Here is a 21,906-nt window from a genome sequence, read left to right as displayed (position 1 = left end):
TCCGCTCGGCCAAACTGAGCAATCGGAGAAGGGCCTGACCAAGAACCCGATGGTCACTCTGACCGAGCTCCAGAATTCTTCTGTGGAGATCGGAGAATCTTCCAGAAGGACAACCATTTCTGCAGCACTCCACCAATCAGGCTTTTATGGTAGAGTGGCCAGACAGAAGCTACCCCTCAGTAATAGGCACATGACAGCCCACTTGGAGTTTGCCAAAAGGCACCTAAAGAATCTCAGACCATGAGAAACAAGATTCTCTGGTCTGATGAAACCAAGATTGAACTCTTTGGCCTGAATGCCAAGCGTCATGTATGGAGGAAACCTGGCACCATCCCTATAGTGAAGCATGTTGGTGGCAGTATCATGCTGTGGGGATGTTTTTCCAGGGAAAGATTAATGGAGCAAAGTACAGAGAGATCCTTGATGAAAACCTGCTCCAGAGTTGTCAAGACCTCAGACTAGGATGAAGGATCACCTTCCAACAGGACAACAACCCTAAACACACAGCCAGACAGAGCAGGAGTGGCTTCAGGACAAGTCTCAATGTCCTTGAGTGGCCTAACAATAGCCTGGACTCTAACCCGATAGAACATCTCTGAAGAGACCTGAAAATAGCTATGCAGCGACCCTCCCCATCCGACCTGACAGAGCTTGAGAGGATCTGCAGAGAAGAATGGGAGAAACTCCCCAAATAAGGGTGTGCCAAGTTTGTAGCCTCATACCCAAGAAGACTCGATGCTTGAATCACTGCCAAAGGTGCCTCAACAAAGTACTGAGTGAAAGGTCTGATTTACTTATGTAAATGTGATTTCAGTGTGTTATTTTTTTTATACATTTGCAAAAATAACTAAACTTGTTTTTGCTTTGTCATTATGGGGTATTGTTAGTAGATTGGGAAAAATAATTTTATCAATTTTAGAATAAGGCTGTAATGTTTCAAAATGTGGAAAAGGTCAAGGGGTCTGAATACTTTCCAAATGCACTGTATAAAGGACTAGGTCAAAAAATATGCCAGTTAAGACAAGAGGATTCAAATATACCATAACTCTTAGTGCCACTATTCAACAAGGGACTAAACTTCCTCATTCGGAATGACTGGGAATCAGTGATAGCAGCACAAAGTTCGCCATTAAAGTGAAAAATAAACACAATCGTAGTGAATTTCAGCAAGGTACTCAACAGACAAATGCCATAACTGCTTTACTGTCATTAGTCATTTAGATGTTTTTAGAAGTATCTGCAGCATCTTAATTACTGGATATCCCTTCCACTGATCATGTTTTCAATGCTAATGGTCCCATGAATTTGTGTATTTTGTAACACTTCCTGATAGAATTATTGCGTTGTCTTTACCTTCCCATCGTCAAACTAGATGGGAAGAAGTAGGAAAGTTTGAAGATTGTAAGCATGGGAGCAGGTGGCCTTTAATAAATAACAAACATCTAGGTATTACACCAGGCTGCAGGAGGAGGAGGCCCGGGAGCAGCTGGAGGACATGGAGAGACAGCAGCAGTTCCTCAGACTGGACCTGGAAGAGCTGACCACCCAGCTGCGTAAGGCTGAGACCCTGGAAAGAAAGGCTGCTGCTGCAGTACAGCAGGTCCAGTGTCACATCACTGACTGGACTGCTGCAGCAAAGGGAAGTATAACACTCATACTAATACATACCAATGGATATGTCCCAAATGGAACCATATTCCCTATATAGTGCACTACTTGGGCCCTGGTCAAAAGTAGTGCACTATATTGGGAATAGTTACATTACAACTCTTACTGCTATATTTTACCTACAGTAATTTATTTACATTTTAATCATATATATATATATATATATATATATATTTAAATTTTTTAAACAGTAATGCAATTTTGTTTTTATTCTAGAGAATAAAGAACCATAACATGCTCCACTCCTCTCTTCTGTAGGAGACAGAAATGAATAACCAGACTATATCAGGGGACGCTCTGCTCCTGGCTGCCACAATCACCTACCTGGGTCCATTTTTGCCAGATGTACGGATGGTACTATTGGGGAAGTGGAGAGAGCTGTGTCTGTCTGGACACATTAACATCAACCCTGAGGACCCTAGGACCTCTCTACTCCCTAACCCTGCCTCTGTAGCCCCTGGGGCCCTTGAGGCCCCTCTCCATGTCCCCATCCCTATGGGAGCAGAGCTGCAGATGGCCCTGGCTAGGGCTGTAGGGGTGGACCATCGCCAGGTGCTCGGGGTGCCTCCCAGGCTGGTGGTCAAGCTGCTGCTGTGGGGATACAGAGGCCCCTGGGCTCAACACTGGCCCCTGCTGGCAGACGCTCAGCAACATGAGATGAGTGCCCAGGCCATGCTGCTGACAGGTGAGCAACTAGGAGCTGATCTTAAGTAGGTTTTGTGTTTTTCCTCACTAATGGTTAATGTTTGGATTGAGGGAGAGGAAGCTGATCCTAGATCTTTACCTAGGGCAGGTATTCCCAAACTGGAAGGGGAAAAAAACCTACATTCCATTTGGGATACGCAAAATATAAAATTGTGATTCACATTTAAAAAAAGACATATATTTATTTTTGTATTCACATTTTCAAACAGTCCATTTATATTTTCCAACGGGGCTATCTATACATTTGGGTGAGGTTTTTTCCTCGCCTGAGTAGCTTCGTTTCACTGCCAAAAAATAAAATTAAACCATTGTGTTCAGCGATATAACACAACAATGTCAAATACAGGTAGCCTAATCAAATAATTAACATCCAATAACATTAACCGTTACTCTCTCGCGGCCAGTGTTGCCAACTTCGCCGCTATATTTAGCGAGTATTCAGAACCCTCTAGCGACACATTTTCCAAAAAGCGACTAGCGACAAATCTAGCGACTTTTTCTGGTGTTATTGGAGACTGATGTGAATGCACGTAATCGTTCTTACTCTTCTCAACGAGCAGCGGGTGCTGCCGTGGGCCCCACTCCCGTCCCAAAGCACTCAGATGGCCCATCCTCGCGCAGCAGTCCCTCCCAGCTGCAGGAGATGTTCACCCCTCCGGGTCCAGACTGCAAATTAATCGCGCATGCGGGGAGCCGCTGCTGGCTGATCCCGCCCTGGCATACATAGGGCGGGATGTGAACGTTTTTTAAAAAACTAAATAACTCCGCCAGAGTGTCTCTTTTGGGTCACTTTTGCCGGTCTCAAGCCCGGATAAAGGGTTGGAATTGTAACATTAAAAAAAAGAATCGACAGAAGAAAGTTCATTTGTAGTTCTAAACATATATTTAAGGGTGTTTTTTACTCACTTTTTGTCTCTCCGAAGAAGTTATTCCTCTCTCCTACAGCGCCCGTCACAATTACGTGCACATGGCCAATTATGAAAATTTAGCGACTTTTAGGACAGCCAATATCTACTTTACTTACTGAGGAGTTGGCAACACTGTTTCGCGGGAATTCCATTACTGGCCCGTATGTAGCCGGAAGTAGCTGCTGCTCATTACGTTTGCTCGAAAATGGATGAATGGTTAAAAAAAGTAAGGCCCGCGTCCATAGAGACAGATACCAGCTCTACTACCAGCAGTACTACACCTGCATCTGTTGACGACACAAGTTGTTCTGCTTCCACGAGCACATCCAATGCTAGCATCAGTATTTATACATGTGTTGTTAACTTAGCTAGCATGGACACTGACAGTTGTGAATCTGATGCAGCCAAAGAGCTACTGCCCCCTTACCCGGAAAGCACCGAACAGTTGTACCATCGAAGAGGCGCAAATATGATGAGAACTACATTGATTTGGGGTTCACTTATACTGAGAGTAGTGCCTTTCTTTAGCCACAGTGTGTTATATGTGCAAAAGTACTATCTCACAAGTCGATGAAACATTCACTCTTGCACAGACATTTAGAAACAAAACATGCCCATTTAAAAATAAGTGGGCCTGGCACAGCTCCTGGTATATGTCCATTATGTTTATGGGGGGTCAATTAAGGAAGACCTCATGCAAACCAGTACAACAGGAGAGGATATTTTTAAAGTACTGGACAGCTTTGTGACATCAAATGCACTTTGGTGGTCAAGATGTGTTGGTATCTGTACTGATGGCGCAAAAACCATGACAGGGAGACATAGTGGAGTGGTAACGCGTGTGCAAGCAGTTGCTCCCAACATCACTTGGGCACACTACAGCATCCACCGAGAAGCTCTTGCTGCCAAGGGAATGCCTGACAGTTTGAAAGACTTTGGACACTACAGTGAAAATGGTTAACTTTGTTAAAGCAAGGCCCCTGAACTCTCGTATTTCCTACACTATGCAATATGGGCAGCGACCATATAACGCTTTTACAACATACAGAAGTGTGCTGGGAAAAGTGTTGACACATATTTTTTAATTGAGAGACAAGCTTAAAGTTTTCTTTTACTGACCATAATTTTCACTTGTCTGACCACTTGCATGATGACGAGATTCTCACACAACTGGCCTATCTGGGATATGTTTTTTTCTCGCCTTAATGATCTGAATCTAGGATTACAGGGACTCTCCACAACTATATTCAATGTGCGCGACAAAATTGTGGCTGGTCCTATAAGATCTCTTTGTCACTTTCCACGAGCTGGGTTGTGACAACTCACACTCATTCTTATGTTTAATAAATGTATTGTATAGTGTGTGTGCAGGCTTACAATGATGGCATAAAACAACATTTGTGAATGCGCTGACCCTGGTGCTAGAGGGGGTACGCAGCTGGAGGTTGAATGTTAGAAGGGGTACGGGACTATAAAACGTTTGGAAACCACTGACCTAGGGAAAACGTCACAGTTAAGGTCAAACAAAAACTGATTAGTCCATTTTGTGTTTGAGAAATGCTGATTGTGTATGTTGCTTCCCCATCAGGGCATCTTCCAGGTGACGACACCACAGCTCAGAGGGAGGGAGAGTATGAGCTTGTGGTCAATGCTGATGACCCAGACCTACTGGACAAAGTCAGGCAGGGTTCAGAGAAAGGTGAGCTAATGGAGTTAGTACATATTGTGCTGGAGGAACATTTTGATGTTTGTGAGACTGATACTGGTTCCTTTCCTTGAGGGGCTTTACTCTTTGTCCCTCACTCACATCATGTTGTGAGCCTGGTGGTCCCAGATGTGGTCCAGTATGGTTCAGTTGGTAGAGCATGGTGCTTGCACCGCCAAGGTTGTGGGTTTGATTCTTGGGGCCAACCATACGTAAAATATATGCAAGCATAACTGTAATTCGCTTTGGATAAAATGGCATATATTAGCTGTGTGTGCTCTTGCAAACAACATTTGTCACTATCAACATGACATGAGTGAAATTATGGCATTATGGCACAAACAGACTAAGGCTATCATTTTGTTAACGCAGGATTGAGGGTGTTGGTTACCCACGTGGAGCGAGCAGTCCCCAGCCCAGAGTTCCTGGAGGTGTTGATGCGGCCGGCAGGGAGCCATTCTCCTGGTCTGAGACGACCTGTTCAGACAGCCCATCCAGAGTTTTGCCTGTTCCTCAGCACTCCACTACCAGTCAGACTCATACTCAATGGTAGGAAATATATATACCAGTACATACTTTTTTTTCTGCTCGTGAAAGTAGTAGTCTGAGCCAGAACGGCCGATAGGGCAGGAGCCTATATCCTGTTTCTATAGCGTGAGGCAGCTTGATGTACAAGTACACCACCTCCCTGGACAGGACCCAATGAAAGTACTAGGTTACTACATTAATTCTCCATTGTGTCCCCACAGAGATCCACCCGTCTATCCTGTCTCAGGTGTATGTCATTGACCTCTCTCTGAGCTCCACTGAGGTGCAGGAGCTCATGTTGACAGAGCTGGTGCAGTCAGAGTGTCTGGAGCTGTGGGTTCAGCACTGTCTCGTCAACACCGACAAGAAGGCACTGCAAGACAAACTGTGCCAAGAAGAGGTGACCCAATAAGAATGAGACCTATATTTCTCTGGCTTTAGAATATAGTATATTACTCTGTGCTATACTATATTGTGCATCCCAAATGACACCCTATTCCCTATATAGTGCACTACTTATAACCAGAGTCCTGTACACTATATAAGGGATAGGGTGCCATTTGGGAATCACAATATGGGTTTATAGCAAAGGATTTATTCCCCTTTATTCCCTCTCCCCAGGTCTCTCTAATGGAGTACATCCTCCAGTCCTTCACCCCTCTGCTGCAGGACCCTGAGTTCCTCCCCCGGGTGTCAGCCTGTCAGACAGCCTCCCAGAAGCTGCAGGCTGAGATTATGGAGCTGAGCCTGGAGCTGGAGCGCCACAAGCCCCTCCTGGCTGACTTCCACAGAGTGGCAGGGCTGGCCACAGCCCTCTACCAGGCCCTGCAGGAGGTGGCACGCCTCTCCCCCTTCTACTTGTTCCCCCTGAGGAACTTCCTGTTCGCTGTGAGGGGGACGTTAGTCCTGAAGGGCCGACCTGATGTTACCTTTAGTGGAGAGGTAGTGACAGGGGCAGTCATGGCAGAGATCACACACAGGATGGTATCTCACCTGTTGGCCCAGTACCGGCCCTGCCTGTTCCAGAGCCATGCAACGCTGCTGAGGCTCCTGGTGTCTGTGGCTCTGTTCCTGCACAACGAGGACTGCTCGGAGGTGGAGCGGTTGGCATTCCTCAGGGGCCTAGGAGATATGGACCTCCCAGTAGATGCTTCCACACCAGCCTCACCTCCACCATCTACCTCTCCATCTCAGCATCATGTGCTCCCCAGCTGGGTGCCTCCTCACACCCACACAGAGGTCCTCCGGCTACACAACATCCCAGCCTTCACAGGGCTGCTCTCATCCCTGGCCACCTCTCCCAGCCAGTGGCAGGAGTACCTGCGCTTCCCCTCCTCCACAGTGGTGGGGCCTGTCCCCTGTCGCTCTCACTCCCACCTGTCCACTCTGCAGAGGGCTCTCCTCTGGAAGACCATGCTGCCCCACTGCCTGGCTGCTGTGGCTGAGGACCTGGCTGCCTGTCATCTGGGCCAGCCCGTGCGGTCAGCGGTAGCTGGGGCCCCTCACACCGGCTCCCCGGAGGCCCTCTCCCGCTTCCTGAACAAACACAATGGGCCAGTCATAGTCACACTCCCAGGCCCAAGCAGAGATGGTTGGGCTAGCATCCAACCACTTCACTGGCTGAAACAAGTGTCCCAGTACCAAACAGACAAAAGAGGGGTAATGCTTATGTCTTACTTACACACAAACATACCTTTTGTGTTCAATTTAAATCAGATTGCCATTATATCCAGCATTCCAGTTTTGTGTAATAATCTTCTAAATGACTGTCAGGTGAAAGTCATATCATTTGGAGCTAAATGCCAGAAGGAGGTCATCCTCTCAGCACTGAAGGTAGCTGTTCATGATGGCAATTGGCTGGTCTTTAACAACTGTCATTTGTTAGACCAATGGGATGAGGAAGTGGTGTGTCAACTCAATCAGTTGATATCCTGTGCAGCCAAAGGTGAGAATCACAATAATAATCACCAATCTTATCCACCCTGTGTAATCTCAATATGTAATCTCATATCTAATCCTATTATAATTTACAGGGCACCAAACAGATGTGGAGACAGAGGGCCTCATTCCAGTTGGGCTGTGTGCAGGTAGTCGGGTCCACCCACGCTTCAGACTTTGGTTTATCACACGAGGATACAACCCACTCTCCATCCCAGGTACTCAATAGAACATACTATCACAGACACCTATTTTTCTATGACTGTTAAGTCTTAGGATACTTCCCAAATGCCACCCTATTCAAAATATATTGTGAACTCCTTTTGACCAGAGCTCTATGGGCGCCTGGTCAAAGATTAATGGCTCTATTCAATCGGTGTCGCAGAATTTCTGCACATAAGCCCAATTGAAATTTAAAGGGAATGTTCCCACATTGGCGGAGATTGCATTCACGGTAAACGCTGCATGTCGGGTCAATCGGAAATTACCTTTCTATTTCTATCACACTGGGCACCTGTGGGGCAGTTGTTGGGGGGGGGGCTCAAGGTCACAACGGCAGGCAATGGCATCTAGGCTTTGATACCAGCAACACTCCGGATGCCAGCTCACTTCACGTCAGATTTTTTTCCATCAGACCCAGGATTCAAACTGGCTAAATCTCTGGTTGCTGGCTCGACTCTAACCATTACCCCTGGGGGGTGGGGGTGCTATTTGGGATGCATGGCCAAGGCATAAATATATAGACTGTATAGGGTGCCATTTGAAACTAATTGTCCTCTCCCCTTGGCAGCGTCAATGAGAGTGTGTGCGCTGCGTCTGGTCTGTGACTCTCCTTGGGATGTGAAGGAGGAGCTGTGCTCTTCTCTGCGTCAGGTTGTGTCTGTCACTTCGTCTGCCCCAACCTCTGGTGTCACAGCCTGCACCATGGAACCCATGCTGCGCGCTGCCATCCTGCACTCTGTCCTGCTGCAACGACAGGCATACAAACACCTAGGCCAGGGAAACATCTATCACTGGTGAGATGACGATATATTGGTTATCATGATGACAGATGATACAAAGCCCTGCGACAGGCTAGTGTCCTGTCAAGGGGGTGTACCTGTACATCACAGGAGGCCGCTGAGGCTCATAATAATGGCCGGAACAGATCAAATGGAATGTCATCAAACACCTGGAAACCATGTGTTTTGATACCATTCCACTCCCATCATTACCACGAGCCCGTTCTCCAAAATGAAGGTCCCACCAACCTTCTGTACTGTACATCAAGCTGCCTCATGCTACAGAAACTGGAGAAACAGCTCATGCCCTATGGGCCATTCTGGCTCTGACAAAGCTTACTTACTCTCATGATAGATGATGAATAGGACATATTATTATTACCACAACATTGGTTATATGCATGTTACGGATGTTTTTTTTTTCTTTTTTCTTAAGGACTCAGGAGGACCTGCTGGCGCTGGTGGATGCTCAAGTCCGTATCGCCAAAGTCTGTGGCAACCCAACTGGGGCGCTGGAGTACATAGCAGGTAATGTTGCTTTCTCTACTTAGACCTTATGTAACAGTTGAGGACTCCCTGGTAACTAATTAAATGAAGAACCATTCCATAAATTGAAATGGATTTGTCAATGGTAAATATACTGTTCATATTCTTTGAAAATACGAGTACATAATTTCCTGGGAATGCATCCCAAATAGCACCGTATTCCCTACATAGTGTACTACTTTTGACCAGAGCCCTCATCAAAAGTAGTGCACTAAATAGGGAGCCATTTAGGTCAAAGATTTGATTTGGACCTTTGTGCTCTGGTTTGTTGATAGCCAACCTGGTGTATGGAGGCCATGTGGCAGACCTGGCAGACCTGGAGGCAGTGGAGAGTGTGTCTAGGGCCTGTCTCAGAGCAGCACCTCCTCTCTGGGGCAATGGGCCTCACACTCTCTCCGATATCATCCACATACCTAGCCGCTGTGGTACTGAAACACTTCACTATTAACCAGCTACAATGCCATAACAGACCCTACTTACATCACTAACAAAATATATGTACTATATTAAAAGACTAACTCATATCCTATGAATTTGAAGTACATTACCCTACTTACATGTTCAATCTTCAGCAGTCAGTCATAGAAATCTGTTCTTCTGAGTAAATTAGGAACATTTATTTTGCCATCTCTGCAGACTTATCAGGCCTGCTGCAAAGTCTGGAGCAACGTGTTCAGGCTTTGGCCAACACCAGCGACCCCTTGGTGTTGGGCTTTAGTGCTGGTTTGGCAGAAGAGCTGGTGAAGGTTCACAGCCACACCCTGAACACCCTACTTCAAGACTCCCAGAAGCCCTTTGGCAGGGTCAGGAGCACCAACAAGCTGACCCACCCTGCTCTGCTGCCAGACTTCACCCAGGCCAGGGACCGACTACTGGCCCTAAAGGAAAGTCTGGGACGCAAGGATGACATCAGGGTTGTGAGTGTTGGAGCTCCATCCCTGGGACCCCTACGCTACTTCCTCCAAGCAGAGTGGGACGGACTGGTTGATGTGGTTTCCTCCCTGCATTCTGAGCTTAACCAGCCCATGCGAAACAGCAAGCCTACTGTCTCCTCTCTCCTGACCGTCTCAAGCCTGTTCCGCTTAGAAAGGAGAGCAGAGCTGCTCAAGGCATACCTATGTGATAAGGCCACCAGTGGTCCTTCCAATGCGTACCGCCTGTCTGCCTTCTCCAACGCCAGGGGCTTTCTGGGCGCGTTAATCAGGGAGGCTGCCCATGCTAAGCAGAGGGACATCAGCAACATCTCTCTTCATTTCCAAGTACAATAATCTCTCAACTGCCTCCCAAGTACCACTCATTTTTAATGGATTAGACCTACTAAAAATGATATTCCATTTATTGCTTTTACTTTGTCTTGCTAGGTGCTCAGTGCTGCAACATCCCCAGCCTCTCTTCCCCTGAGCGGTGTATATCTGTGTGGACTAGAACTGAGAGGGGCACTGTGGGATACGCGGCTTGGAGCCCTGCAGGACACGCTCTCCCCCCAGCCCTGCCTGTTCCCCCTCCTCTGGGTCAGAGCACGGGTGAGGAACACAGACACGGTCCGAGCCCCAGACAGCCCCCCCTGCAACACCTCCTCCCTGCCCCTCTACCACTGTCCCCTCTATCTGGACGGAGAGCATGGGGACAGTAGATACTGGGAACTGGCTGAGAATAACATTATCACTCGTGTCCCTCTATTGGCAAAGCTAGATCCTGTGCTATGTACACTAAGAAGAGTGAGGCTTGTGAGTACCCTGTGAGACTAGACTGCAGAATTCAATGCTGCGATTATACTGACGCACTTATTTCTAGACACAGACAAGGTTTTTACAACAGACTTAAAAATAATTCCTCTTGCTTTTTAAATCCTAAATTGTGCATAAGACTTAATGCAATACATTTATTTTGATTTAATAAAAAATATACCAATGTCAACAACTTTTGAACATGTTTTGTCATTGAAACAGACATTTGAAAGCCCATAAAAGGTTTGAGAATATCAACAACCCTTGAAACATTGTTTGGGGGTCAAAACTACCAGCTCATCTATGAAAGTTATTTTCATATTTACAGTAACAACCAGCAGAAGAGCCCTTTTATGTTACTGTCCATCCTGCTTGCCTCGTCTCTGACTTCTCTCCCGGGGGTATGTCCCAAACGGCACCCTATTCCCTATATAGTGCACTACTTTTGACCAGAGAACTATGGGCACTGGTCAAAAGCAGTGCAGTATAAAGGGAATAGAGTGCCATTTGGCATGTACGTTTGGAACTGTTTCTCCCATGTTGCCCTCATCGTTTCTTGTACACACAAGGCCTCAGCTCCAGTCCTCCTGCCTTCTTTATCCTCTCTGGAGCTTCTGCGATCTTCTCAAACTCAAAGGAGTAAAAGTGGCTACTCTCTGTGTCCTAAGGAGGGAGCAAAATGAATAGGGTAGGGTATTGTAACAATATATCACATAAAACATGCGCCATCGCTGTTTACTATGATTACTGCCTTACCTTTGTGACCAACTTGAATCCCAGGCTGGACAAAGCACCCATGAAGTTCCGCACATTCTCAAATCTGCTTGCCACCTCTGCAATTTTCAGGATACCCCTGCAAAAAAAAAGACCCAAAGTGTTGATGACGAAAACATACAGTACCAGTCAAAGGTTTGGACACCTACTCATTCCAGGGTTTCTCTTTATTTTTACTATTTTCTACATTGTAGAATAATAGTAAAGACATCAAACTATGAAATAACACATGGAATCATGGCCTCCCGGGTGGCGCAGTGGTTAAGGGCGCTGTACTGCAGCGCCAGCTGTGCCATCAGAGTCCCTGGGTTCGCGCTCAGGCTCTGTCGTAACCGGCGCACAATTGGCCTAGCGTCGTCCGGGTTAGGGAGGGCTTGGTCGGTAGGGACGTCCTTGTCTCATCGCGCACCAGCGACTCCTGTGGCGGGCCAGGCGCAGTGCGCGCTAGCCAAGGTTGCCAGGTGCACGGTGTACCCTCCGACACATTGGTGCGGCTGGCTTCCAGGTTGGATGAGCGGTGTGTTAAGAAGCAGTACGGCTGGTTGGGTTGTGTATCGGAGGACGCATTTCAACCTTCGTCTCTCCAGAGCCCGTACGGGAGTTGTAGCGATGAGACAAGATAGTAGCTACTACAACAATTGGATACCACGAAATTGGGGAGAAAAAACATGTAGTAACCAAGTGTTAAACAAATCTAAATATATTTTATATTTGAGCATTCTCCTGAGCTTCTCTCTCCTGCGGTCCTGCTCTCCTCCTGTTTCCTTCTTTTACTGCCATGCAGCTCTGGGTTTTATATTTGAGATTCTTCAAAGTAGCCACCTTGATGACAGCTTTGCACGTTGGCATTCTCTCAACCAGCTTCATGAGGTAGTCACCTGGAATGCATTTAATTTAAAAGGTGTGCCTTCTTAAAATATATTTTGTGGAATTGTATAGAAAATGTATAGAAATTATTATCCATATTATGGCAAGAAAAGCATTTACTTCAAGACATGGTCAGTCGATCCGGAAAAGCTCCCAGGAAAGGAAGACCCAGAGTTACCTCTGCTGCAGAGGATACATTCATTAGAGTTAACTGCACCTCAGATTGCAGCCCAAATAAATGCTTCACAGAGTTCAAGTAACAAGACACATCTCAAAATCAACTGTTCAGAGGAGACTACGTGAATCAGGCCTTCGTGGTCGAATTCCTGCAAAGAAACCACTACACCAATAAGAAGAAGAGACTTGCTTGGGCAAAGAAACACAAGCAATTGAAGACAGACCGGTGGAAATCTATCCTTTGGTCTGATGAGTCCAAATTTGAGATTTTGGGTTCCAACCGCCGTGTCTTTCTTTGGGAGACACAGACTAGGTGAACGGATTATCTCTGCATGTGTGGTTCCCACCGAGAAACATGGAGGTGATGGATGTGATGGTGCTTTGCTGGTGACACGGTCAGTGATTTGTTTAGAATTCAAGGCACACTTAACCAGCATGGCTGCAGCGATACACCATCCCATCTGGTTTGCGCTTAATGGGACTATCTTTTGTTTTTCAACAGGACAATGACCCGAAACACCCCTCCAGGCTGTCTAAGGGCTATTTGACCAAAAAGGAGAGCAATGGAGTGCTGCATCAGATGACCTGGCCTCCACAATCACCTGACCTCAACCCAATTGAGATGGTTTGGGATGAGTTGGACTGCAGAGTGAAGGAAAAGCAGCCATCAAAGTGTTCAGCATGTGTGGAAACTCTTTCTTTTGGAAAAGCATTCCTCATGAAGATGGTTGAGAGAATGGCAACAGTGTGCAAAGATGTCAAGGCAAAGGGTGGCTACTTTGAAGAATCTAAAATACATTTTGAATGAACACTTTTCTCTTACTACATGATTCCATGTGTTATTTCACAGTTTGTCTTCTATTATTCTACAATGTAGAAAATAATAAAAATAAAGAAAAACCATTGAATGAGTAGGTGTGTCAAGTGTTGACTGGTACTGTATAAATACGTAAAATAAGTAGGAACACCTATCCCGACATAGCTGTTTTTCTGCATAATATCGCTTACCCCATCACCAGCACACGGTTAGCCTCAACTAGGAAATCCCCAAGGTTTGTCCCCATAAGAGAGAGACAGAATACAGCTATGTCCACAGTGCCATCCTTGAGAGGTACCTGCAGACAGGTGGGAAAACAATAGACATTATTACAGAAAGAACACAACCTGAATAGGAAAACAGGCATGGATGAAAGAACACATTCAGCATCAAGGTAAAGTTGGACTCACATTAGCCATGTCACAGACAGTTACACGGTCACTGATAAGTGCCAAGTCAAAACTGTGCACTTCGTTCTTCACGCTCAGCGCAATTTTGCAGTCGCCGCAGCCAAAATCTGCCACCACCAGAGAGGCAGGCCTAGAATCAACACAAATGGTCTTACAAAGAAAGCCACACACTATTTCAATGTGGATCCCCCACACTAGAACCAAGACAAGAAAAATACAAAAAGTATGCAAACAGACTTATTGCAAATACTGCAAGTATGTTTGGGTCAGAGAGGCGTAACACAACTCACTTTTGGCGTATGTAGGAGATTATGGCGTCAACAGGATTAGCTGGCCAGCGCTGGACCTGTGCCGTGAAGCCCCTGTGGTAGATGCCGAAGGCCTCGGGATCCTGTCTGAACATGCGTTTAGCCTCCCCACTAGACGTGGTGTACAGAACCTCGTTAATATAACGGAACCGCGCTGACTCCAAACGCTGCTCCATGCGGGACCTCAGAGCAGCCGAGCGGTCTGCAGAAGCCTCTTTCACCTCTAGGGTGAGTGTCTCCTCCTGCTCTGCAGGTAGCTTTTTCTTTTCCGGGCTCTGGCCATGGAGCATTCTCCTGAGCTTCTCTCTCCTGCGGTCCTGCTCTTTGCTCTCCTCCTGTTTCCTTCTCTTACTGCCATGCAGCTCTGGGTTCTGCTCCTCCCTAACCATCTGAAGTTTCTCCTCTTCACCTGGGGATTTAGAGTTACCTAGTGGCACTGCTTTTAGTTGACTGCCCCCCCTGCTCTTTTTCTCTGAAAAGTTCTTGTTGTTTTGGTCTGTTACTGTGCCTGGAGTGGAAGCAGTCTCAGCGAAGGTCATCTCTTTTCCTTCAGGAACCTTTTTACTTTTCTGTGTTTTACGCTCACCCTCTTTCTGCGGTTTGTTTTTCTTTGTCTGGCGTTGCGGTGTCTGGACAACCGCTGTTTCCCTGTTCACATCAGATGCTGCTTTTGGTCCATCTTCTGTGTCCTTTTGCACAGAGGTCTCTGGGGGAGTGGTATTCTCTCCATTTTGAATTTTGAACTTGTTTTTACATTTCTTCTTGTTCTTCATCTTGTTTTTCCATTGCTTTCGGCTTAATCTTTCAATCTCAGCATCTGCTGCAGCTTTTTCTTCATCCTTGATAGATTTTGAATCTTGTTTACTACCGCCCTGAATGGACTCTGTATTCTTTACCATTTTGAACTCTAGGAAATAGAGAAAGACAACCTCAAACATCTTTTCAAATTATGACATTCCTGTTTACTCAATTGACAGTTGTTTGTGAAACAACTCACCTGCTCTTAGTGGTTTCTTTGCTTTTATTAGCTTCTTAACAACAGGCACTGCAGCCTTCTCCTTGGCACCCAGATCTCCAATGACCTCTGCCTCTTCTCCTGAAACGGCTACTTTATTGCGTCCTCTTTTGCTTCTTTTCTTCTTCCTCTTGGTGTTTGGTGTCAGTATGTCCTCTATTTCGCTGTCACTGCCTGCTTCATGAGGGGCACTATTGCTCTTGTTCCAGTTTGGTACTGACCCCAGTGTTTGGAGGGTCCGTAACAAACTCTTTTTCTTCCCAATACTTTTTGGCTGTTCGGAAAGGCATAATGACAAGTGTCAAACCAAATACCAGTGTAAACCTAAATGTAACCCTCTATTTGAATATGTGGTCACTGGCAGAGTGAGTTATGCCTGGCTTGGCTTACATAGGTACATTTAATTATAAAGAAGATTGAGATGGCATCTAACCGTGATATTGGTCCTTTCAGACAGTTTGAAACTGCTGATGACCGTCTTGGTCAAAACTTTGGCTTCTGGGTCATCGTTCCACTCATCCTCCTCTGCAAACAACATGCTTCACCAGCACTGTAACTAAAACGGTAATGCACAGAGTGAGCAAGTAAACAACAACGCACGTGTATTAGAATAAATGGTCTCTAGACTTGTGTGATTTGTTTTTCAGTACTGGCAGTAGATTCTAGAAAAGCTGACAACGCTAACCTGCTTATATTGAACACGCTAGCTAGCTAGCTAGCCTTCGCTAGCGTTATATCAGACTACCTTATTTTGCAGCCATACGTCAAAACTGCTAGCAACGTTCATTGCGATGCAGAGAAGACAACTTCACTCACCTGTCAGATTACTTATCAAAACGAGATGTTACTGGACTTAATTGAATCGATCCAATGTGTATGTTTAGAAGGTAATCGGTGGATATTGCCAATTTAGTTTAGCCACGTTAGGCTCGCGCGTGGCCGGTCCAAAACAGGCGCATGTGAATGACGCAAGTCTCTCCGCAATGGTTGATGGTATGAGTCTTACCTGTTTTTTTTATTACTATAAATGTCGCACACAAAAATACGTTAATAATAATGAAGCCATGGAAATACGAATTGAACCTTTATTACATGAGACAGAGTTGTACAAAATAAATGGCCCGTGGTTATCCTGTTCTCTAATGTGCTGATTTGACAACACTGTTGGGTGACATATTGAAAACTGTATGTGATTCTGTAACTGTCCTAAAACCAGTAGAGAACGGTTGCAGAGGCCCTCCACTGGCAATATTTACTCAAGACAAAAACGTTGATAAGTATGAAACTAAAAGATAAATACACCACTAAAAGAAAACATAGCATAAAACATTTGATATGACTACAATAATTCATTATCTGCACCTAGTCCATTATTGATGTATGTTTAAATATAATAAAAATAATAAATGCCATTTAGCAGACACTTCTATCCAAAGTGACTTAGTCATGCATGCATACATTTTGCATATGGGCGGTCCCAGGAATCAAACCCACTACCCTGGTGTTACAAGCACCATGCTCTACCAGCTGAGCTACCATGTTTGACCCTGAACTCTCAAATTTCTGTGTTGTAAAACATTGTTCAGAACAACACCTGTGCAGTTTATTATAACAGACAGGCTTTTAACCCCTGAGTGGAGATTATTCTATCCTGGTCAGTCCAATAACTGAGTCTTTCTTCCCCTGAGGATAAGTGTCCAATGTCCTCCTCCTCTCTCACGATGCGTTGCCTTGTTGCCGCTCCTGTTTTCTCTGTAGGTAGCGAGCACGGGCATCATTCACAGAGCTTTCATCATTCCGTTTCTCCAATTTCTTGAACACGTCTTCAGCAGACCCCTCTGGAAATAAACCAAACACACAGAATAACCTCTATTAGAGCAGACACAACAAGCATACGGATCACTTGGGGGGCCTGGAAGGAACAGAAGAGGCACTACAGTAACTTAGCTTGTCCAATAGGAATGCTCATTACATTTTCCATTTAAAAAATCTTTAGATTATTTTGAATGATAAAGGAGCAGCTACAGAAACATCAAATGTCATTAAAAAAATTCTATACCAGTGAATCCAGAGTCCATCACCCACCAGTTTGTCTTTTAGCTGCTTCCTTGGTCACCCACTTGGCCACCTCCTCGTCCGTCACCTCCTCTCTGGCCACGCTGCTCAGCTCGTACACATCCACCTCATGGAGCTTAGGAAGCAGGTCCTTCACCCAGTCATAGCGGATGGGGCACACCGTCCGGATGTAAATCCGCGAGGTGACCAGCAAATCATGGAAGATCACCCAGTCGAGCTGGGCCTCCTGGTCAAAGAGCTATGGGGAGGGGGAATCAGGTTATCACACAGAGTGATGGGGACTGATGTGTAATATGCATTTTGGGGATTTTATGGAGTGTTCTGAATTGATCAGAATATAGTTCTGGAAGTATTTACCGTTGATGATGGATGAATGTGAACCATGGATCCATGCCCATCCATTGTGCAAAACACCTTCCCAACTGACCTGAGAGAACTCAAAAATGTTGTGGTTATCTTTCTTGACTTTTTAACATAACTGGGATTTTTTTTAAAACAAGCCGTACCTTCTTGCCACATTGGTGAAGTAACCAGTGCATAGACATCTCCTGAACAGCTCACTCTTATTTCCATCAAACTTCTCCATAGGGAAATCTCTCTTCTGGAAACAACGCACATACCCTGATTATAAATCTGTACATATAATGGTCAGAGCTTCACATCATAGTTTTAGCCACACCAAAACTAATAAGATATGTAAACAAGCAACAAACGGACCTTTTGTAGTCTTAGGAGGATCTCTCTGAGCTGGGTCTCCACGCTGAAGGCTGACTTTAACGCCCTCCAGTGTATATAGTTGTCTTTACACCATGCTGAAGGGGCATCACTACAGTAGGCAGCAAAACAAGCTCATGTTAGATGGAGACCCATGAACATGAATGCAGTGAACATATAATTGAGCCTATTAAATACATTAAGAGGAGTTAATATTGTATACCTGGCCTTGCACTTCTCAAACACACTGAGCAGCATGGTGAAGTCATTACAGCTGCCCGCCTGCACACCCAACTGCCTGTGCTTCTGATCTGCCTCCTTCTGCTTCTCTGGATGGCCTGCAGAGAGAGCAATGTCAAACACTTAGATTAGAACCATGATGCATACATGTGTATTTCTGACATAACCACATCTTCATTGATTAAACCAACGCCTCAGGCTGCTATTGTCCACCTGGCCTGATGAAAATGTTCTCCACAGACAGCATGGCAGCTACAGGCAGCAGGAGGTCCTCACAGCCCAGGGAGGCAGCCTGGAGCAAGGCCCGGGTCAGCCCTGGGGGCAGGGGGAACTCTACCATCAGCTCACCAAGCCGGGTCACTTTACCTCTCCTACAGACAGGGGAGTGGGATATTGATAGAAGATAACAAGTGCTATTAAAGATTGAGTTATGATAGTCATGAAGAACTGCCAGTACTGTATGTGGTAGGTTCCCCTGTTATTGATGGAGAAAACAGCAGAGTTGTATCCCTATGTGGCTGTAGATGTATCTGGTGAAGATTAGTATAAACAATGACAGATGTACACGGATATACAGTATGTCTATATCTCTCACCTGTCGATGGCGTCACATTGGTAAAGCTGTTTCAATGCTTCTAGGATGAACCTCTCCTCTGGACGGTCCAGGTAAGGGAACCTTAGAGAGACACCAAGCAACAATGGCCTCAAATTACTTGTTGGATTGTATTGCATTATCAACAGTCTCAAAAAAAAACACTGGTTTCTCTGAGCACTTGAGAAAGTGGAGCTGTACCTACCCGATGACATCATGAACTCCCAGGCACTTGAGTGTGAGGATGACAGCGGTGAGACTGGTCCTCTGGATCTCTGGAACTGTGTACTCCGGCATGCACTTCTCCCAGAACGCCGGACTGTAGATCCGGAAGCACTTCCCGGCGGAGGTTCTCCCTGCCCGGCCCGCTCTCTGCAGGGCCTCGCTCCTACAACACCACACAACATTACAGTCTTGTTCATTAGGCATGAAACAAAAGGAAGCAGACTGAAACAGGGACTTCCTGGGACTTACTTTGAAATCGGAACCACTTCGAGGATGTCCATACCAACCCGTGAGTTGTGGTTGAGTTGCTTCACAAACCCACTGTCAACAATATACCTGCAGTGAACAAATGAGTCATTAAATTTGAGGCCTTGCCATTCTGTGGATAAATATTGCTCTATGCTGCTCTGATACGCCTTATGGTGACTCACTTTATTCCATTGATGGTGAGGGACGTTGCTGCAATGTTGGTGGCCACCACACATTTCCTTATACCTGGAGGGGGAGGCTGGAAGATCTGCTTCTGCTGATCTGTGAGAAGGACACAAATCATTCATATTATTTAAAAAGGAGTTTAAATGAGTCATGACTTTATACTTTTGATTAAGCAAGCCAATGGCATGCTAAACTGTGTTCACTTGGGTGTGAAAGGGAACTCAATTTGTCTTTCTATGTGTGAATGTCACAGTGAGGAGTACTCGGACAGTGCACCAAACCCTACCAGTGGGCATAGATCCGTACAGGGGCAGGATCAGCAGCCCCTCCACTTTATGGTCCTGCACATCGTAACGGTAGTCTATGGATTCAGCCTTCTCATACAGCATGTCACAGGCCTTCTCAATCTCAGACTGTCCTGTTATAAACAGTTGTATTGAAATTTTTTAAACCGTAATCAGTACATTCACATTCTGGAGATAATGTGTAGATTATCATTAGGTTACCTGTTAAAAACACAAGGATATCCCCAGCCATCTCACTGGTGTGCACATCCAATGCAACCTTGACAACCTGTCACAGACAAGAGGTTTGTTCATACTCAAAGTTTTCCCCCATATTTGTTTACAGACATTTTAGTAGAGACAATCTACATTGAGCAAAAGAAATATAATCAAATAAACAACTTTGCCTTTTGTGAACTAACACTCACAGCTTTACTTTTTTATTTTTTCTACAAGCAATGACTTCTCTGATAGTTACTTAATTGAAGAAAAATGTACTTACAACGACTAAGATATGTGGTTGTCCAACCTAGCTATCTTAAGACGAATGCACTAACTATATGCTGCTCTGGATAAGAGCGTCTGCTAAATGACTAAAATGTAAATGTAAAGCAAGGAGTATGCAGTATTAAATGGTGTTGATGGCAGAGTTTAAATTAGCTAAATCCTGGGGTGATACAATCACTGAATTGCATTATCATACACTATACTTAACACTATACTAACAGTAGGCCTACGTCAGTATAAGCAAGCTCACTCCCTACCTCTTTAACGTAAACAGAGCTCTCTGCATCTTTTGGTCCTATGGCACAGCTAAACTTGGAGGTGACGGGAAAGGTTCTTCCAGGGATGGTGAAGACAGGACAGCCTCCCAGGAACACAGAGAGCTTGTCTGTCTCCAGTGTGGCTGACATTACCACCACCTTCAGGGGGACAGAGCGACCCTTAGAGGCCTTATCTGGACTGGAGAGGGTCTGCTTCAACAGACCCAGCAAAATGTCCTGCAGTAAAGCACATAGTACACAACTGTTTAATCATTTGGGATTTGTTTTTCAGAAAAAACAGCAGCCCCACCACTTGTTTTGGTATACGACTGAGGGATGGAGCTGGGGATATAATCAGATGACTGTTTTCAAGTAGTTGGCTCTATTACTGACAGTGTTAAGGCTCCTCTCATGGGCTTCATCCAAAATGACCACACTGTACTGAGACAGAACAGGGTCTGCCAGGATCTCTCTCAGCAGACAGCCATCCGTCATGTACTTCACCACCGTGTCCTGACAAAACACAAATCTCCTTTCAGGGACACACATTTTCTTATATACACTACAATCTAATTATCTTTACATTCAAGTGACAATATGTAGACCCCATAGAACACTTTCAAGGTGCCTAAAATATAAGCGTATCTAATAATTTATGTGAATTATCAATTTAAGCAGACAACTAGGTAGGTGTCATGGAGCTCTCTCACCTGTGTCGTGCAGTCATCGAAGCGCACTTGGTATCCGACCTCCCTACCCAGACTGCAGTGCATCTCCTGTGATACCCTCTGGGCTACAGTGATGGCTGCTACTCTCCGAGGCTGGGTGATGCCAATCTTGCCATTACCCCAAAATCCTACACAAGAAATACAACTTAACGCCTATCCAAACCTTTCAGACCTCTCTATAAGGACAGCTCATACACAAAGGCTATAATAAAGGGTATAGGGCTTTCGAGTCAATTTTCTATTCTGTAGACACAGGTCCCATGGTACAAACGTACCTGCTTGATGCAAGTACTGGGGAAGTTGAGTCGTTTTCCCACTGCCAGTCTCGCCAGTGACAACCAAGAATGAATTGTCTTTGACAGCCTGCTGAAGTGTGGCCTTGTGTTGATAGATCGGCAGGTTCTTTGATTCGTTTAAATCTCCCTTGGTATCCCACTTCGTCCTTTTCGACATTATGGACTCTATTGTTGTTGAACTACACGAAGGAGAATGATGACAAAAGCTGGTTCAAATAGCGTATATTACACGCATACACTAACAAAGAGTAAACACATAACTGCTCACTTATATAGAGTTGACTCTCCGACACAATATTCTAACTTTTAGGTCGTAAAATTCTAAATTACACACGTTTTTCCGTCAGCAAAACGACGAAACACAGCAACTTCCGGACGCAATGCATTCTGAGTTTTCATTGGTCCCTGTCGTTGGCAAATTACCCTGACGTTATATTTTAAGCCGCTTCCCCAAATCT

At 45.4% G+C, this 21,906-nt stretch overlaps 3 protein-coding genes across 4 annotated transcripts in view; 1 reads left to right on the top strand and 2 right to left on the bottom strand.

The window, feature by feature from the left end:
• The window catches only part of LOC118397425 (dynein heavy chain domain-containing protein 1), a 53,360-nt gene extending 42,619 nt beyond the window's left edge, over positions 1–10,741 (top strand). The window contains exons 32-44 of the mRNA XM_052468763.1: positions 1,447–1,705; positions 1,927–2,353; positions 4,870–4,980; positions 5,359–5,535; positions 5,736–5,914; positions 6,136–7,173; positions 7,288–7,459; positions 7,548–7,670; positions 8,243–8,468; positions 8,890–8,981; positions 9,275–9,424; positions 9,636–10,258; positions 10,361–10,741. Coding sequence (XP_052324723.1) covers positions 1,447–1,705; positions 1,927–2,353; positions 4,870–4,980; positions 5,359–5,535; positions 5,736–5,914; positions 6,136–7,173; positions 7,288–7,459; positions 7,548–7,670; positions 8,243–8,468; positions 8,890–8,981; positions 9,275–9,424; positions 9,636–10,258; positions 10,361–10,741 — 3,958 coding nt within the window. The remainder of the gene's footprint in view (positions 1–1,446; positions 1,706–1,926; positions 2,354–4,869; positions 4,981–5,358; positions 5,536–5,735; positions 5,915–6,135; positions 7,174–7,287; positions 7,460–7,547; positions 7,671–8,242; positions 8,469–8,889; positions 8,982–9,274; positions 9,425–9,635; positions 10,259–10,360) is intronic.
• A 106-nt stretch (positions 10,742–10,847) lies between these two features.
• On the bottom strand, positions 10,848–16,070 carry LOC118397426 (ribosomal RNA-processing protein 8-like). Its single transcript, XM_035792152.2, has 8 exons — positions 15,911–16,070; positions 15,528–15,650; positions 15,077–15,368; positions 14,062–14,986; positions 13,772–13,901; positions 13,553–13,659; positions 11,483–11,579; positions 10,848–11,389 (listed from the first exon to the last, which is right to left on the bottom strand). The coding sequence occupies exons 2-8, from the start codon at positions 15,630–15,632 to the stop codon at positions 11,273–11,275; spliced, it is 1,773 nt and encodes a 590-aa protein (XP_035648045.1). The 5' UTR covers positions 15,633–15,650; positions 15,911–16,070; the 3' UTR covers positions 10,848–11,272.
• Positions 16,071–16,165: 95 nt separating this feature from the next.
• dhx40 (DEAH (Asp-Glu-Ala-His) box polypeptide 40) lies at positions 16,166–21,906 on the bottom strand. 2 transcript variants are annotated; one of them, XM_035792148.2, is made up of 18 exons: positions 21,783–21,906; positions 21,428–21,627; positions 21,135–21,280; positions 20,818–20,937; positions 20,425–20,661; positions 19,883–19,949; positions 19,663–19,794; positions 19,373–19,472; positions 19,191–19,277; positions 18,922–19,104; positions 18,720–18,800; positions 18,338–18,495; positions 18,108–18,222; positions 17,888–17,996; positions 17,677–17,771; positions 17,528–17,597; positions 17,180–17,408; positions 16,166–16,932 (listed from the first exon to the last, which is right to left on the bottom strand). In XM_035792148.2, the coding sequence occupies exons 1-18, from the start codon at positions 21,845–21,847 to the stop codon at positions 16,811–16,813; spliced, it is 2,316 nt and encodes a 771-aa protein (XP_035648041.1). In that variant the 5' UTR covers positions 21,848–21,906; the 3' UTR covers positions 16,166–16,810. The 2 variants fall into 2 exon arrangements, with proteins under 2 accessions (XP_035648041.1, XP_035648042.1); XM_035792149.2 differs by having other exon boundaries at positions 21,428–21,871.

The sequence above is a fragment of the Oncorhynchus keta genome, chromosome 18 (genome assembly GCF_023373465.1).
Source record: "Oncorhynchus keta strain PuntledgeMale-10-30-2019 chromosome 18, Oket_V2, whole genome shotgun sequence".
In the NCBI taxonomy this organism is placed as follows: Eukaryota; Metazoa; Chordata; class Actinopteri; order Salmoniformes; family Salmonidae; genus Oncorhynchus; species Oncorhynchus keta.
This window is presented reverse-complemented; position numbering and strand designations above follow the sequence as displayed.

What these genes read in the sequence shown, in the direction of transcription:
- LOC118397426 (XM_035792152.2), bottom strand. Translation starts at nt 15,632, where the DNA reads ATGTTGTTTGCAGAGGAGGATGAGTGGAACGATGACCCAGAAGCCAAA. An exon ending in CTGAAAGGACCAATATCACG is followed by an intron (nt 15,369 to 15,527) that starts GTTAGATGCCAT and finishes CTTTCCGAACAG; the next exon opens with CCAAAAAGTATTGGGAAGAA. An exon ending in CTGTCTGTGACATGGCTAAT is followed by an intron (nt 13,660 to 13,771) that starts GTGAGTCCAACT and finishes ACCTGTCTGCAG; the next exon opens with GTACCTCTCAAGGATGGCAC.
- dhx40 (XM_035792148.2), bottom strand. Translation starts at nt 21,847, where the DNA reads ATGAAAACTCAGAATGCATTGCGTCCGGAAGTTGCTGTGTTTCGTCGT. An exon ending in GCTCTGTTTACGTTAAAGAG is followed by an intron (nt 19,950 to 20,424) that starts GTAGGGAGTGAG and finishes TGTCTGTGACAG; the next exon opens with GTTGTCAAGGTTGCATTGGA. An exon ending in CTCACCATCAATGGAATAAA is followed by an intron (nt 19,278 to 19,372) that starts GTGAGTCACCAT and finishes TGTTCACTGCAG; the next exon opens with GTATATTGTTGACAGTGGGT.